This window comes from Toxorhynchites rutilus, chromosome 2 (assembly GCF_029784135.1).
Source record: "Toxorhynchites rutilus septentrionalis strain SRP chromosome 2, ASM2978413v1, whole genome shotgun sequence".
In the NCBI taxonomy this organism is placed as follows: domain Eukaryota; kingdom Metazoa; phylum Arthropoda; class Insecta; order Diptera; family Culicidae; genus Toxorhynchites; species Toxorhynchites rutilus.
The window spans coordinates 93,080,929-93,099,993 of NC_073745.1; the positions used below are offsets into that span (position 1 = coordinate 93,080,929).

Consider the following 19,065-nt stretch of genomic DNA (forward strand, 5'->3'; position numbering starts at 1 on the left):
CCTCCCACGAAATTCCGCCAAATAAGCACGTTTTTCCCCTTTTATCAAGTTTTTAAATTGATTTTCAAGGGCTAAATACGTTTGAAAATTCTCAATGGTTCCACGTTCCAAAAAGCTTTAAATTCATTCGACTTTTCTACATAAAGCTTGGAACACTGGCTATCCCACCATAGATTGGGAGGCCTACGACGAATAGTGGAACCTGGGATGGGTTTCGTTTGAGCGCGAACTGCGCTATCATATATCATACGAGAAAGGAAGTTATACTCCTCCAACGGAGGTGAACCATCTCTGGAATTGATGGCTAGAGCAATCGCGTCCACATATTTTTTCCAGTCAATGTTTCTTGTGAGGTCAAATGCCATGTTTATAGATTCAGAAGAATTCGACCCAATAGTGATGGAAATTTTGGCAAGTGATCACTACCGTTCGGATCCTGGATTACATTCCACTTGCAATCTAGCGATAGTGAATTCGAGCAAAGCGAAATGTCAAGAGCACTTGGTTTAGCAGGAGGTTTAGATACACGTGTTGTTTCCCCAGTGTTCGAAACGGTCATATTGAAGCTGTTACAAAGGTCATATATCAACAATGAACGGTTGTCGTCGTACTGTTCCCCCCAGGCAGTTCTGTGAGAGTTGAAGTCTCCCAAGATCAATCGTGGCTCAGGAAGGAGTGAGCACATGTCAACAAGTTGCTTGCGGCTAACCGCAGCTCTCGGAGGCCAATACAAGCTGACAATACAGGGGTCTTTGCCTCTGATGTTTGCATGACAAGCAACAGCTTCGATCCCTCCAATAGGTGGAAGGTCAATTCGAAAAAACGAGTGGCACTTATTGATCCCCAATAGTACCCCTCCGTATCTGTCATCACGGTCCATGTAGTTCGAAAGTTGAAATGGATTTTAATGTGATAAAACACACTCCATTATCTTCTTCTATCTATATAAATAAAAATGGATCGCCGAATGTGTTGATAAGAGCAAAACTCGAAGAAGGAATTATCCGATTTAGAGCTATCTTCATTGTATCATATTTTCTGTATCAAACATTTATTCGATGTAACGGGGAAACATGTTATTTGCAAATGATTGAAAAATCTTGAACGAGAATTGTGTCTGAAAATAATCTGATATTATAATGACGAGTTTTGGTAGAATCGAATCAACCTATCCCGAAGAAAAAAAAAATCTCTCTTTGGTGGCACTAACATCTCTAGAAGGAATTAGTCGTCTCAACCTTCTATTACTATGCGTTGTTTCTTTGTTTATTGTTAAAATCATAAATCAATGACTATCAATGACATAAATCAATGACTATCAGTCTCGTTAAGAACGCCATACTACAGTCTTTGCTCCAATTTATTCCAACTACCTTTTAAAAACACATCGATGGTTGTTACTAGTATTGTTTCGAAAGAACTTACATTTAATTTTTTATTATGAAGTGTATGCTATGGACCAACAAAATGAAGAAACTGATCGAAGGAATATTACAAATGAAATAATAACAATATCAATACACCGGATTATCACAGAGAATGTAAGGTGAAAGAGGAGGCTCCACTTGGCAATGGAACGGTTTCCGACGGGCAATAGGATGAATTCGTTGATGTGCACAGTTTCAAATTGAATCTCGAAATCATTCTCATGAAATCATGAAACTCGATTGGATGTTTTGAATAATTTTAGAAATCCCATTTCAAAGCACCGTTAAAAAATGCTATATCCAACATTTCAATTTTGCTGAAAAAAAATAATTGGGGGATGGAAAAGCTATATTGTCACTCTATTCACAATGCATATTTTATTTTATTGAGCAAACCTGTCCATTTTTCCTGGTACAAATAAATTGTAATTGACACGGTGTGTGTAGGGGGAAATTTCAACATAGAATATGAAAAAGACCGCCGACACTTCGCATTATCTGTCCATCCTGGTGAACAAAAACACATGAAAGCAAAAACATTGAGTAAAAAAAATCAAAATCACGCGCCATAACGCGGAATAGAGTTTACGGCGCCGACAGGCGGGTGCAAAAATAAAAAAAAAACTAAAACGCAACAATCAAATCGATACGGCGAAACGAGCAGTAGAACAGAGAAGAGAAAACAATTTCATCAGCCAGATTCGTTATACAGTCATTAAAGAAGAACCCAACTGAAAGCGCAACTCTATCTGTATCCTACTTTTTAACTAATATATTGTTCATCGAGAGGGCAGTCGATCTGAAATAAAAAGAAGCACACATTCTCGCGGAATCAATTACCTCGCGATGGGGCGAGGAATCATCAACCAAAAATAATTCTTACCCAGCGCGGCAATTGAGAACAACAATCCTCGCGATTGACGAGAAGACAAGCCGTTTGAGGAGTGCGAAAGCACTACCGGCACTCGTATATTCGAGATGGGGAAATAAATAAGTGTACAGAGAAAGATTTGTAACGAAGAAAACCATTCTCGACCTGGTGTCGATTACATATGTTCTTTTTTGCTCCTATCATCATTTCATCAGTTCACTTCCTATTCCTATACTACCTTCATCGTGTCCTATATAGTCACTAGCACATGCTTCTACTTCTCTTTTTTGATATAGGGAAAAAATGCACAATTGTTTGTGAGGAGATGCCTCCAAATTTCGTTTCTCGGAAGGAGATGTACCCTCTTGGTTTAAGATTTATATCAAGGTAGGATGTTGTGTACCGATTCATGAAAATAGCTTTGACACAGAGAAGAATTTTTAGAATTTTTATACACACAATTTTTATTACACGATCGATTCTTTTCTACAATCTGATAATTCAACTTCATATAGCAACAGATGATGCGTTCAGAATCTTTTCGGTTGAATGAATGTGCAATTAAAAATAGGCGTTATCATTTTTGCACGCTGATTAGTGCATTCTGTAACGATCAGTGGTCCAGACCGTGATGTTCAAATGAAAGACAGATCAATCACCCGATGCATTAATCTGGAATTTGTTGAAAATGTCCCTGTGCAATGTTTAGTTTTTTAGCCTTTTTCTATGACGATCTTATTGCACGTGAATCAACCCAAAATTCTTCTTTCAAATATCCTAGAATTTCTGGGTACCACATCGTGTTATTTCACAATCTTTTTATAAAGACGAACGATTCTCTTCCTGTTTCCATTTTCGTCTGTTTGTTATCGGTTTCGTCGGTCTTAACGGCTGCTTGTGTTGGACCGGAAATCGGTATGTTATAATTTGCTTTCGGAAAGAAAACAACATTCATGCGATCGTATGGTGTCAGATGTTATCTGGATGCTATATCGGCGTTAATGTTTACTCACTCATGGGATCGCATTGATAGCACAATGCGATTCAAGAGAAAACTATATATTGAGGAACTTTTTTCAACAAGAATACGATTTCAACTTTCTGTTAGGATTTGAAACTTGATATTCTATAAAAAATTGTAATGGGTTGTATCTAGGACATGACCGTATTTTCGACGTAAAACTACGGAATTATATTATTCAATCCGCTTGTTTACCACTTCGGACATTATTCTAGAATGCATCGAATTTTTTTCAATAACTCTTCAGTTATTTAGTTATTTTTACTACTTCAGTAGTGACAATTTTCATTTAAAATTTGAACAATTTAAGACTGTCTTCGGTCCTGGTAAACAGATAAAGAATAATATGCCTCCCTAAATGGATATCACTACCAGGTACTAACTGTGAATCTCCTTACTTGATATAGACATATTAAATATATAACATTACCATTTTTAATTTTCATCTTGAAAATGTATTCATTCTAGCTGAAAATTCAGTATAGTCGTTGTCGCTTGCCAAACTCGTGATAGAAGAGTCAATCCAACGGTAAGGTTTTCCTACTGGGATTTGAAAGCATACTTCCGTAAAAGATACGTTGTATCTAGATAAGTGCAGTGTGTGTTCATATTCCAAAATTCTGGATACTCTTCCATATCCACACTAGCACAAAAAATTCCCGTATGCCGCTGGCATTTGATGAAGAGGGTATGATTGAATGAAAAACTCCAAAAAATATGTTTTTGTCGTCTTTATTAAGTTTTAATAGTCATCTAAATCAGCCTCCTCAAGACAGAGTAATTTTTGACACTCCAACACAAATAACGAAATTCGAATTTTTCACTCTTATTAATAAAAAGTAAGCAACTGAATATAATTCATGGAAGTATAAGGAGCTATAAAATAACATAAAAGCGTATTAATAGATTGTGGTTTCATTGGAGTAAGAATCAGAACATTGCATAACTGCATGCTCGAAACAAACATATTTTTTACATTTCATGCAGTTGTTGCGTGTTTTTCGGGTCTTTTATCGAAGAGAAGAATGTATAACGACCTTTTAGATAATTATCAGATGATAAAGATTTTGGAATATAAAGTTTGCATATTTCTAATATTCTTATATGCTGTATTCTTGGTAAATTAAGAATTAATGCTTTTTTTTAGATGGGGCATAAAAAGATGATATAAAAGGATTTCTAGGAACGTCCTTTTCTTTTTCTTGTTTTCTTGTCGATATTGTTCATTATAAAAACAAAATCCCCGAAACTGTAACTGTTAAAAATTATTATAAGCCACCGATTAGTTTATAGTTTACTGTTTACAATTATTCCACAAGTGAAATTCTTTCACAAGTGTGTAAAGGGTGTGTCACATCAAATTGCATCACGGAAAAAACGCTGTAGAAATTTAATTTTTAGGAATTATATCTTCAGCTTTCACTTATAATCAGATAAGAGTGTATAGATCACGTTGGCCATGCTTCACTGTCAATTTTTCGTAAATTTGGAAAAATGTCGTCGAACGAAAAAGAGCGTCGTAAATTAATCCTGCGCACTCATTTCGAGAATCCGGAGTTGTCACATCGGGACATCGGTAAGATGCTGGGAATCGTCCAATCCACGGTTAGCAGAGTACTAAAACGATACTTCGAGAACCTAACCATCGACCGGAAGGTGAAGAACGGCAAAAATGGATGCTCCGTCAGTGAAAAAGATCACAAGCGCGTAGTTAAGCAGTTTAGACGTGATCCGAGAAGTTCGGTCCGGGATGTCGCCAATAAGCTGAATTTGTCAAGTTCATTCGTCCAGCGGACCAAGCAGCGGGAGGGCCGGCGTACATACAAGGTTCAGAAGGCTCCTAACCGCGACGAAAGGCAAAACATGGTGGGGAAGACGCGAGCCCGGAAGCTGTACACCGAAATGCTGACGAAGCCGCATTGCCTGGTAATGGACGACGAAACCTACGTCAAAGCGGACTTTCGTCAGCTGCCGGGCCTGTTGTTCTTCTCCGCAGAGGACAAATTCAGCGTTCCGGAGGAGATTCGCAAGCAGAAACTATCCAAGTTTGCCAAAAAGTACATGGTGTGGCAAGCGATCTGCTCTTGCGGAAAGCGGAGCGCCCCCTTCGTGATGACCGGCACGGTAAAAGGGCAGGTTTACCTTGAGGAGTGCCTACAGAAGCGCTTACTACCACTATTGAAGCAGCACGAGGGCCCGACCATCTTCTGGCCGGATCTCGCTTCGTGCCACTATTCAAAGGACGTGTTGGAGTGGTACGAAGCCAACGGGGTCACCTTCGTGCCAAAGGAAATGAACCCGCCCAACGCGCCTGAGCTTCGCCCAATAGAGAAATATTGGGCGATTATGAAGCAGGCCCTCCGGAAGAACCCAAAAGTTGTAAAATCGGAGGCGGACTTCAAGAGAAAATGGATTTCTGTTCAAAAAAAACTACAACCTGACGCTGTACAGAACCTTTTTGACGGGGTAAAGAGGAAGGTGCGAGCATACGGGCTTGGGCTCGAAGTATGAATAGAAAGAAAATGCCAAAAGTTGTTTAATAGTTTTTATTTTACTGTCTAAAATTTTCAAAAGGATCGGTCTACTGGGCGAATTTCTACAGCGTTTTTTCCGTGATGCAATTTGATGTGACACACCCTTCATATGTATGACCATTATATTTAGCGAATAACTATACGAAAGTCAAACATTTATATTTTGCTTTTGAACATATGAATCTAACGACGAATAGTGAAATCCGTTCAATCCTGTTACAAAAGCGACTAAAGGGACTGTAATCAAATAAGAATAGTCCGATACTGACCTTATGCATTATATTTAATAAATATTCCACGCCACTAACATTAATTTTTACATTTCATTCAACAATATTCTAGAATATGAAAAAAGGTTACTCCTATACTCGCGTCGGTGTGTCAGACCGAAAGAGTTAAAAAGTGGCACACGTTCCCTTTGTACCAACACATGCGATACGCTAAACGACGACGAACGACTAATAACAAAGCTAGATAGAATCGCAAAGTCGTAGTGTTGATATTTTCTGAGAAATGAACGAATTATTGATTTCTCGGTCTGACAGACCAATGCGCGAGTATAGGAGTGTTAAGGACCTCGGCCATTCATTCCTCGGCACAGGTCGCTCCAAACCTTGTGGTTGGGGTTACCCTTGTAGCTTTACAGGTATTTGAGGTCAATTAACTCTAACACTGCTCATTTATCCGGGCTTGCGATTGACAACTAAATTTTTCAATGATATCACGATTCCAATCTTCAATCGAAACTCTCTACAAGCTGAGGAAAGAATCTGATTCGAGGTGGTGAAAGCTTTTACAACGCACTCATATTTACAGGTTCATAGCATCACTCACCGTTGAATTTGAAATACTAGAGGTGGGTTATATATGTGATAAAACCGCAAGGTAGACGTAGGACTAACGTTGGCTGGGTAACTATTTGTTTGAAGTTGCATTCACAGTGAATGAACGGATATTTTGACAATATGCTGAACATTCTTCTTGTATGAGTGGATGAATATAAGGGTTGAATTATAATTGATACAGGAAAGTACATAAAGTTCAACTCTTTCGAATTGACTGATGGTTCTGAAAAAGATTGGTTGTTGGTTTTGTAGAAACAACTGAAGACGGTTGATATATAATTATTTCTTGTTCTCATGAGAACAATACACGAGATATATGCCCTTATTGCCAGTATGCATCTCTTCTTCTAGACATTTACTGTCTTCACACATGATTTTATGTTTATTGAACGACCACCATTATATATCTTTGTCAACGAATTAAATCAACAACCCTTACGTGCGATTCAGCACACTCTCTGCACCTAACGGTACGAAAACCCAATTAAACATTTCGTATTCTCCGCTATCGAATCCATAGTAAATGGTGCCATCTGTACGCAATCTATACCGAATTATTATCGATAGTTCGTTTTCCACTTTCCACTAGGTTCCGATCAAATCGGCAGTAAAATAGGAACGATCGTGTCTTGGACACCACCATTCTAATTTTTATATACGAATATGGTCTGTATGCTGAAGGTCGGTGTGGAAGGAAGGTGTTCGATATTATTAAATCTAGTCAACAACATCACTATATGAAACATTCGCTGACCTTAACGCTAAACCTCATGTAATTTCATGTAACCCCATTTATACCATGAGCGATCAAATTCTCACTTCATAAATGTGTATTCTGATATAAAATAAGATTTTACAGTAACGTGCCGGTCTTGATCATCACGGAAGAAGTACGGCCCAATGACGCCGCCGGACTATAAACCGCACCAAACCGTATTTTTTTCGGGATGCAATGGTGACTCATGGAGTACGTGAGGATTGCTGCCTGACTAATAATGTATATTTTGCTTATTGACGAGGCCATTCAGTCAGAAATGAGCCTCATCGCTAAAGATGATTTTTCGATGAAAATCCGGATCATTTTCAGCTCAATTCACGAACATACAACCCTTCTGGTGGTCAAGCGGCTTCAGCTCTTGCGTCAATTTGATCTTGTAAGGATGTAGGCCAAGATCTTTTTGAAAAATTCGCCTCCACGACGTTACCGAGGTGCACAACGCTTGAGAACGACGTGTGAGAGACTGATTTGGATCTTCCTTAATTGATGCGCTAGCGGCAGCAATATTCTCGATACTACGGGCACTTCTTTGTCTCACTGGCACGGGAACATTTTGTACTGTGCCTGAGGATTCAAAATTTTCCACTAGATGCGCAATTGTTGATCTGGCAAGACGATTATGACGACCATAAATTCGACGTAGCGCTCTTAAAGTTGAGGCCATTGACTCCGAATTTCGGTAGTAATTTTTAATAATCTCGACTCTTTGTTTATTTATTTATTTATTTAATTGTTATCAACAGGCTGTATTTTGCCCTAATGATTTAATGGAAATTTCTAATTTGTCCAATAAAATGTTGCCGGACCACATTTCTCGAATAATGGAAGCCGAAACCAGATGCCAGATGGTTGGTACGACGGAAAGGCACTCGGAGGAATGCGTGGTCCCGTAGAGCTCGAGGTTGAATCGAAAGGTTGATGTTCTCCAATATCACTAGGCATTCTGTCCTAGCTAATAAAACATCATACATAAATAGTGCGCGATTCACATCCCTTCGCACGTGTAGCGTATCAAGACCCATTAGTTGGCACCGACTTTCATAGCTAGGTAACTGATGTGGATTACTCCAGGGCAATCGTCTTAGGGCGAATCGAACGAATCGTTTTTGTATGGCTTCAATCCTGTTGACTCCGTTGAGATAGTGCGGATTCCAAATTACTGAACAGTATTCCAGGCTTGAGCGAACTAAAGCACTAAACATAGATCTAAGGCAGTATACATCGGTGAAATCCCTCGCGGTGCGCATGATGAATCCAAGACTACGCGAAGCATTCCCAACTACGTAGTTCACATGTATTTTGAAGTTGAGTTTGCAGTCTAAATACACTCCTAGATCCTTCACGCAGTCGAGTTTAGTTAGCGGAGCATCGTCAAGAGAATAATTGTAACGAAAAGGATCTTTTCTTCTTGTAAAAGTAATCGTGGAACATTTGCTTGGATTCAGCGTCATACAATTATCCCCGCACCATTTTTGGAAAATTTCTAATTGTCGCTGGAGAAATAAAGCGTCAGCTTCCGACTTAACGTGGAGAAATAGCTTCATATCGTCAGCGAATGAAAGATGAGGGCACTCCAGCACTAAATTTACGTCATTGATGTAAATAAGAAATATCAGAGGGCCGAGATGACTCCCCTGAGGTATTCCTGATGTAGCAGAGAATTCTGCGGAGAAGCACTCGCCAATTTTGACCGTGAGGGAGCGACCGATCAAGTATGATGTGAGCCAATGTAAAACATTGCCGCTGAAGCCTAGCTTGTCCAATTTGCGCACTGTAATATCGTGGTTTATTTTGTCGAAGGCGGCGGAAAGGTCGGTGTAAATAGCGTCACACCACTAAACATTCCGTCAGCAATATATGTCGTGAACGATAGCAGATTCGTTGAGGTGGATCGCTTCGGCATTAATCCATGCTGATCGATAGATATATACTGCTTACAGTGAGCGCAAATCGATTCGATGACCACAAGTTCAAATAGTTTGGAAACCGCGTTCAGAGCAGAGATTCCTCGGTAGTTGTCGATGTTTCTTCTATCGTCTTTCTTATGAACCGGAAAAATGTAAGCCTTCTTCCAAAGCAATGGGAAGATGCCCTTAGTCAAAGAATGATTGAACAACTGGCATAGTGGAAACAATAACCCTACTGCGCATTTTTTCACGACCGATGCTGGGACTCCATCTGGTCCGACAGAATTAGAGAATTTCAATTTGCTGAAACCAGATTTCAGCATTTCGTTATTCACGGTGATTCGGAACAGCGAACTGTTCAGTATTGGAACACTTCTCGTGGCTCTCGAGAGCTGGTCTTGAGACAGATTCTCGTTCGAGAAAGTACCAGAAAACTTCGCTGAAAAGAGATTGCAAATTCCCTGTGTGTCAGACGCTTCATGTCCATCGTGAAACATAGATGATGGTAATCCAGACTCCTTGCGTTGTTCATCGACGTATTTCCAGAATAGTTTAGGATTGCTCTTGAATTTCCGCTGAATACTGCGTAGGTAGATTACATGGCATCGTTTGCTTGTTCTTTGGTATTGACGGTTTAGTTGTACATATTATTGCTTCAAAGGTGGGAGACGGTATTTAGAGTATTTTCTAAGTGAAGCCCTCTTAGCCGTTTTGAGTCGGCGAAGCTCAGTGGTTTGCCACGGTTGGTGACTGGATGAACGTATGATTTTCTTCGGAACATACCTGTCGATTAGATAGCTCATAATGTTCGTGTAGGTTAAGACAGCAGCATCGACGTCGTCCTTGTCCAAAACTTCACTCCAATCAATGTCTAAAAGCACATCAACCATACTATTAAAGTCAGCACTTTTAAAATCATAGTGGACGGCGGTAGGAACGATGCTGAAACTGTTCGTACTGGTTTTCATAGTAAGGTAAAGTGGAGGATGATGAGGTACTGATTTCACCATAGGCACAGGTGCTACCGATAATATCGGAGCTTCGTCTGGTTTGCTCACGAGGCAAAGATCAAGCATGCGGTCATTTTCATTCGTAATAGAATTGATTTGTTGAAGCAGATTATAGCTGATGGTTGACTGGGTCGCATCAGCGTACAAAAATCTTCCAGATCCAATTTGCCACTTTAAATTTGGGAGATTGAAATCACCAAGTACAACAATTTCGTCCGCTGGAAGAGCACGTGAAGCTATTACCGACACCGATTGTACTTGGGCATCGATCAATGCAACGTCTCGAGTACGATCAGGAGGAATATAAACTACGCAGAGATACAGCTTTCTACCTTCCAGTTTTATCGAAACCCACACTTGTTCGATACAGGACCATGAGGTTTCTCTAATCAGGTGAGCTTTTAGGCGTCGGTGGACAGCTATGAGAACACCACCCCCTGATGATTTTGTACTATTGAGATGATTTCGGTCCGTGCGGAATACTTCATAGTTCTGCCCGCAAACTTGGTTGGAGAGAGTGCGGTCGTCGAGCCAGGTCTCCGTCAAAGCGATGATGTCGTAGCAGCCATCCGAACACGCGTGTTGATACTCGTTGAGACGGCTGTTTATACCACCAACGTTCTGGTAGTACGCATGTAGTTCAGTATATTGACGTATTTGTGTATGTACTGACTGGTGTGTGCTAGAAAGCGAAGGTACATCAGCAGAATCGAAAGAGTTAACATTGCGGTACTTGCCTTGAGCAGGCGGATATCCGATCATCGACAACAGGACCGGAACGACTCCGACGACAGGATACTTCAAAGGGCACGACTGTGTCGAGCGGATTCAGGGCTCCCATGGAGGCTTTAGCAATGCATTCCGGTTCGATGTAATTCCTGGTTGAATTTACTGGACGAAACTTACTGGAGTTGAAATTAGTTTGCGCGGTATCGCTGAAAACGGATCGGAATACAGGAAACGAAGAAGCGGTATTGAGTTTATACTTGCCAGAGTTAGCAAGTTGGAAGATCCCCTCACCAGCTCCGAACACAGGAACGGAACGGCTGAGACGGCTGGCGATGTGAGTAGATGAGCAGCAGTTCACGACTGTGTCGGGAGGCTTGGGGACTTCCATTGAGCTGTTAGTTGTGCGTTCCGTTACTTTATGAGGTTGGAGACATGACGAACAGCTGGAATCATTGCTTATTGCGATGGTGTTGCTATCGGAGTTTGAAAGAACCAGGAGTCCCGTCGCCGATCCTTGGATGTTTCGTTGGCACCCAAAAATCCCGTTTAGATTCCTGATGTTCAAATTCCCTGAAGAAAATTCCTTTAGGCCAGACTGATGGATCCAGAGCAGTCTGCTTCTATTCCAAATTTACTCCAACTTTGAATGAAATGAATGCGAGTTGTTTCAAATCGGCGTCCTTGTGCACGAGTTTTCGAACATCAATTGGTTGTTCCGTTTGCAAACAACTTTTCACCAATTTGGAAACATCATCCTCAGTGACATGGCTCGCTATTCTGGACAGGTAAATCCAGAACTTTTCCACCGGGTTTGGTACAGCCTCAACGATCAAATTTTGCTTCTCAACAAACTTTGTGCCACCAACTTGAACTCGGTCGGGCCTTAGGCGTTTCTATCGCAGATGTAGCACGAGCTCACTTGATCTTCGACCAAGCCGGTCTATCGCTATTTGATTCGGAATCCTTCGAATACAATTTTTCGGCGAGTGATTTTGCTACAATTTTGGTTTCTTGAAGGTCATCTTTCAACTCTGACAGCGAGCTCTGAATGACCTGAGAAACAGCGCTTATAATCTCGTTAGTCGTGGTCATAGGTTTGTTCTTGACGAAATTGAGCAAATCGATGCATTTGTCACAGAACCACAATAAATTGTTGTGCTCGTTTACGAAATCCATATTCAGCCGCTTAAGACTAACGCATTTAAGATGCGCTGCTTGATTGCAAAAACCACTGCATTGCATAAACTAAAGAGATTTGATCGGTTTAGAGCACTGGTAGCAATTCGAATCCATTGTGAAAGCTTTCCGCTAGGTGAGCGATATGCGCAACACGGGTAGAACAACAGACAATATCACTCGCAAACAAAGACGTAATATTTTGTTTTATGACACAATTTAACACACAGTTTGCACTGATTCCACACACAAACAGATGACAACGATGAGGGACTCAATTATACGTGTACTGATAACGCACGGGTAAATAAAACACCTATTTGCACGGGAAGAACAGTCAAATCAAAACAAAGAACAAAAGCAGGACTTTCGTTTCGTTATATGTGTTGAAATGTTCGTATGTGTATGTGTTTGTTGGATCGTATATCTCTCCATTATGAAATTACAAACCTTACTGAACAGAAATGTCAAGAAAGCGGGAAAAAATATGGCGTCGTTTGCTGTGCCTATCGGTCTACTTTTGTAGCGTCCCTATTGAAATATCCGTTATGAGAGAAGGGTGGAAGATACAACATCCATTCACGCTACGACCAGCTTGATGTGTTGACGTTGAGAGTCTTAGCTTTACTAGTGTCGCAAACGTCAAGATGTGAGTTTTTTGAAAACCGAAAAATCAACAAAGAGGACTACATGAAATGGGAGTTTAAAAAAAAAATCGATGCCAAATATCTCAATATTCCATGAAACATCGAAAATTAACCTTCATTTAGAAAAAAATTGTCAAAAATCAACTTTTCTGATAGAAAACCGATAGTGCCAAAAAGTCAAATCGTGCAAATCAACAAATCAACAAATGAAAAAAGTCCCGTATGAAAAATCGAAACAACTCGAGAACTAATCAAGCAAATTGAACTAAATTTTGCATATGGTGGTTTTAGGAAGCAATATATGTTTCTATGGTGGTCCGACACGCCTACCCCTTCTCTAAGGGGAAGGGTGCTGCCATACAAATGAAACATATACTTCTGCATAACTCGATAACATATTAAGCAAATGGAGCCAAATTTGGGATGTAAGGATTTTTGGGTACGAAAAATGTTTCTACCCCTTCCCTTCCTCCTCTAGAATGGAGAGGGGGTCCCATAAAAATATTACACATGTTTCAACCAAACACGACAATTGAAAAATTTCGGGAAACTTTGAAGGGAAATTGGAAATTTCAGATCATTAGGCTGATCCTGTCGGTATCGGTGAATAAAAATTAAAATATCGATATGAAAATATGAATATGAAATTATTACCTTTTTTGAAATAAGACTACGTCTTTCAGTAATGATACAAAATAAAAAAATGGTTACGGTTTTCTAGGAAATAGATTTACCATTAATATTTATTTTAACACGTTGAGCCCAGCGTCGGTCAATAGGGGCCGACGTTGAGCTTTTTGGTAGAAAAGCGCTGACTGACTGGGACTGACAGTTACAAAATATGAAAATAAAAATATATGCGGTTTGTTTTCGGATGCTTCACAAACGTGACTACTTTGTAGTCGAATTTCTGACTATTTTCTATTTATACAATCTGTATATTTGGGAGCTGGGACCGACACTGATATTGTGCAAACGCTCATGAATTGTTGAATGGAAAGAGCAGCAAGAAAAATTTGGGGTTCAACGTGTTAACTATAAATGAATTTTGATGGTTTATATTCCAATCGAACGAATTTTTTTTCGGTAATTTATACATTACTTTTCCCTAACCGATAAATGATTTAAATTAAGAAAAAGTGGAAGAATACACATTTTCCTATTGTGTTCTTGTGACCGGGTATGTATGTGGGAGGTAAAATATTCAAATATCACTGCTAATAAGACAGGTGTAAATTGATCGTTCGAAATGCAATTGCAGCATTCGTTCTACGCACAATGTGGATAGAGATAATATTGCAATCCTAGCGTCCCCGTATTCTATTCATTGAGTATAAACGAGCCATTCGCGATTTCAAAACACAGTATCCACAATTCATCAGTCATCTAACTAGTGACCAGACGGCAGTGAGTCTTTAGAACAAACTTTCTCAAGGTCGAGTGTTAAGTTAAGTTTTCCAAATTGGTCTTTTTCAAGGCTAGAGGCGAATGAATTTTTAAAGCATCTATAATTCAAAATATCATCATCATCTTTATTAATATTGTCGATGAAACAAGCAATACTTGGGATTTCAGATCAGCTTCGACCAACTTTCATTCCCCGTATTTTTAACGGAAAGAACCAAAAAGTCAATTGCATGAAAAGATACTTCACTGATGGGTCTCACCTCAATGAATCCACTGGCTTCGGTGTTTTCAATGAAAATTCGAGCGCCTTCCGTAAACTGCAGGAACCTTGTTCCGTTTATGTTGCTGAGCTGGCAGCAATCGACTTCGTATTGGGGATGATCTCCAACAAGCCTGCAGACCATTACTTCATTTTCTCGGATAGTCTCAGTTCGCTTGAGGCTCTCCAGTCGATGAAAACTAGTAGGCACCCATCTTATTTCCTCACAAAAGTGAGGCAGAAGATGAGTGCACTGATTGAAAAATCTTATCTTATAACCTTTGTATGGATCCCCTCTCATTGTTCAATTTCTGGCAATGAGAAAGCGGACACTCTCGCAAAGGTGGGTGCCCAGGAAGGCGAATTGTTTGATAGACAGATTTCATACGATAAATTTTTCCAATTACTGCGTCAGAGTTCCCTCTTGAGTTGACAAACCGATTGGGACACTGGAAGTCTTGGGCGGTGGTTATATTCAATTATTCCAAAGGTTTCTTCGAGAGCGTGGTTCAATGGTTTGGACGTAAGTCGTGACTTCATTCGTGTAATGAGTAGACTTATGTCCAACCACTTCTTGCTAGATGTGCATCTCCACAGAATAAATCTTGTTCAAAGCAACGTCTGTAAGTGTAGGAACGGTTACGATGACATCGATCATGCAGTTTGGAAATGTACGGATAATTACGCAGCCAGAGAGTACCTTTTGAATGCCCTTAGGGCCCAAAGAAGACAACCCTATGTTCCTGTTAGAGACGTGTTGGGAACTCGCTACTTCTGCTATATGCAGTTGATCTATATGTTTGTGAAACGGTCTAGAATAAGAATGTAATGCTTTTGTGTTTTTCTTTTTCGTTATTAGTTTGTTTTCTTGTCCCCTCATCTCACCGTCGCCCACCCTCGACAGCTAGCCGAACACCAGATGCTATCCCTGGTCATTACGCACAATGCTACAGTGCGTGCGGAAACTCTCGGTTGAGACAACGGTACCCCTTATCCTAATCCCTAACCTGTCCTCGAGTAAACCGCGAGGTCTAATCCTACTAAACACAGCAATTAGTTGAAACTTTGTATAAACAAACCTTGAATTAGCGGTTCCGTAAAGCTTATGCGATTGACCCTTACAAATAAATCAATTGGAAAAAAAATCATTATCAATCAAGTCGTCTCGCACTAGCTACCAAACAACAGTCTTTATCAATGCTCAATGCAATACACACAATAGTTTTGCTCGATTCTAAGGAAGAATAAATGATAGATATCGTACTGTATGGTGCAATTTTGTTCGGTGGGGGCACTGCGTCGATTTGCATGCTGTCTGGTGAAGAGCGCCTCCGTATTTTTACATCACATTATATTTGAATCTTTACTGGGGTGTAAGTTTAAAATTTCTAAAACAAGAGCGTCATGTTTGGGGTGCAAAGTTTCTAGCATTAACACCTCTTTGTTAGTTGTATGTCAATCACTGCATTCGAAAGACAAAAGGTGTATGAGTAATACTGTTTACTAATTGACCCAAAAACTTGTTTCAATATTTCAGAACTGCAAAATATTGAAATCACAAAAATCTATGAATATGAGTGCTTGTTTGAAAGTTCATCTTATTCAAGATTTGTCGACGCATGTCGTTGGCTGTTAGCGAAAGTTCTCTGAATATTATGCTCGCCCTGGCCAATCTCAGTTTCTATGTTGCAGCTGTGTTCAAAAAATATTTTTCGCCACAGAATGCATCTTCTGAATATGCAAGAAGCAAGCATAATGTAGAGCGGAATCAACGCAATAGAGAAATAATAAATAGGAGGTACATGATCGGATACCATGGAATTTCATACGAATTGTTGATTTCATGCGTTATGCGTTATCAAATAGATAACGGTAGTGTGAAACAAATATATAATCGCCTGAAACCGCACTGTATGTAGTATGGGAATAATGCCGATACATACTGAATGCGTTATGTGTATTGTTCTGAGTGAGTATACTAGTCTCGCGGAAGCAAGAATGAATCATGAATCAACCATCTTCAACTGCGTATACAAATGCAATGCAAACTCATCGGACCTTTCCAGGGCAACTAAAACTTTCGACTGAAAAGCTATTTAAGAATTTCCGATACATGCTAAAAATCTATTTGATATTTATGTTTGCCCGAAGAGAGCTTCTATGAATTCAGGAGTGTGTTTGGATTTATTGGTATAATTATGTTGTTTTGAATTGTAGAGGGTTTAAGCTTTCTCAGTTTATTCGCCTTTAGCCTTGAAAAAGACCAATTTGAAATACCAAACTAAACAACCCGGTCTGGAGAAATACTATTTGAAAAGCCTTGCTGATTGGATGACTGATAAATCAGTGATTTATGATTTTTTCAATCGATCATTCAACTATCGTGATTTCATTCGAGGAAGGATTTGCCCGATTTAGGGCTGTCTTTATTCTATCATATTTTCTGTATCTAACATTTATTTCTTGTAACGGAGAAACATGTTATTTGCTAGAACAGTTCTGCGACTGAACCCATGAACGTGCGCTTAGTAGGAAAACGCGCATAACTAAAGAAAATTGATGGTGCATAAATGTCTCCGAGAGTAACGTTGGTAACGTTGGTTAGATTGCATGTGAATCAATTTATTCAAAAAATTACTGATCGGTGTATGTACTCATCCATAATGAAGACGTAAACACGATTTGGTGAAGGAGCTTTTCAGCTTTCATCATTCAAATATCATCGAAGGCTCGTCCGCCACAATTGTATTTGTATAAATTTCTCTGTGAGACAATTTATTGTCAATGATACACACATTTTCATATTCAATGATTTCCCTGGACTCTGATAACTACCAGAAATGGTTGGATAATTTTCAACCGACTCAGTGTTCACCGGAATGACGAAACATTACACGCCTTGATAAACAAGATCGGTGGTGGTGATTCAAGTGGTAACACACAGCTTTCCATAAACGCAGCCGCAAAACCAGCATTATATGTTCATTGGTTTTCGTTGTAACAAAATATTAACCTATTGCCAAACCCTTACTTACCATTTGGCCGTGGTTTCCATCCGCAGCTCATGGTAGGAAACGGTGAAGGAAAACTTGGCTGCTCGCTTGTTGACGCGTTGCAGCCGCTTCCAAACGCTTCCCATTGTTTATTTAATATTTCAATGTTTTTACTTCTCGATCGCTATGCTCCCTCGGACAAAAACTCCCGTTTCTTCCAATGTATCGCTTGCTTCCTCCTCCTCCACCGTCAATCACTACTTAAACCGCCAAGACTATTTAATTCACGCCCTTGTGCTGATAACAATCTCTCGTTGCTTTTTTTTTTCGTCGCCTCCGTTCTGAACTCTACTTCCACCACTATCGTGTGTACGATGTTTATTTTTACGACGACAGTACAGTTCCAAACACGTCAATTATAATTTGCAAATTTGATCCCCCTCTCCAAGTCACATCAATCGAAACAGAACCACAAAACAATACCACAGGATATTCAAGCACGACGACTAGACTTTTCGCACTCAATTCGTGGAAACACAACCACGGTCGATGGTGATGTTCTCTGCCCAAGGTTGAAAATCATTTTCCATTGCTTTTTTTTTTGTATTTGTCACTATCTTCAGGAAGTCTTAAATCATCCTCGAACCGAATCCGTCTGTCTGGTCGAACATTTGCATTTTGCTATGCAAATTCACCCCAACCATTGAAGTTACAAATTCAACTACTAGCCCGCAATGTTCATTAGCACTAACGCGTTGTTACCGCACATTAAAATTATAATAAATTTTGATTGTTTTTCGAGAGTGATACAATTCTGCCGTCCGAGATTTTCCTGCTGCTGGTATTAACAGTACTGCACAAAAAACACTGATTATTTGACAGTTCAATCAATGAGAACATTTGAAGAACAACAAGATACTAGAACGAAAAATGACTTTTGACAGGGGGTGCAATCATGTGAATCCCGCCTGTTTTTGGTAATCTGTATTTATACATGATATCTCGCGTTACTTCCGAAAGTGTCCAATGTAACAAATTTAAACAAATCGAGTTAAGCAAGGCGCAAATTAAGACGCGTATTGCGGGAGTACCTTAGCGTGACACAGCGCGACATAGCGCCTGTTGTTGTGGTTAATGAAATTCAATGAAAATCATTGAATTCATTTATTTAAATGCTTAAGCCCAGTAGTCCGACCCTTATTCAACAATAATAATATATAGACTATTTCTCTCAGCTAGTCGCGAATGATTTTCACTCCGAAATTTGGAACTAAGAGATATGTTAACATAAAAAGTACAGTAAGTTACTTATAATGTGACAAAAACGCATTGGAGGCGATTTTGACTAGTAATTGGACATTCGCGACTGGTGGCAACTTTCAATGTGGGGCCATAATTTGGGCCCCGAACTCAAGGTTTACAAAAATGTCCAATTAGTGATTGTCCGCATACCACGTGGAC

General features: G+C 39.7%; 1 protein-coding gene across 4 annotated transcripts in view; it reads right to left on the reverse strand.

Moving 5' to 3' along the window:
• LOC129764688 (EH domain-binding protein 1) overlaps positions 1–18,484 on the reverse strand; it is a 48,784-nt gene extending 30,300 nt beyond the window's left edge. For all 4 annotated transcript variants that reach the window (XM_055764043.1, XM_055764042.1, XM_055764044.1 and 1 more), the window contains exon 1: positions 17,647–18,484. In XM_055764043.1, coding sequence (XP_055620018.1) covers positions 17,647–17,750 — 104 coding nt within the window. In that variant the 5' untranslated portion in view covers positions 17,751–18,484. The remainder of the gene's footprint in view (positions 1–17,646) is intronic.
• Between the last annotated feature and the right edge of the window lie 581 nt (positions 18,485–19,065).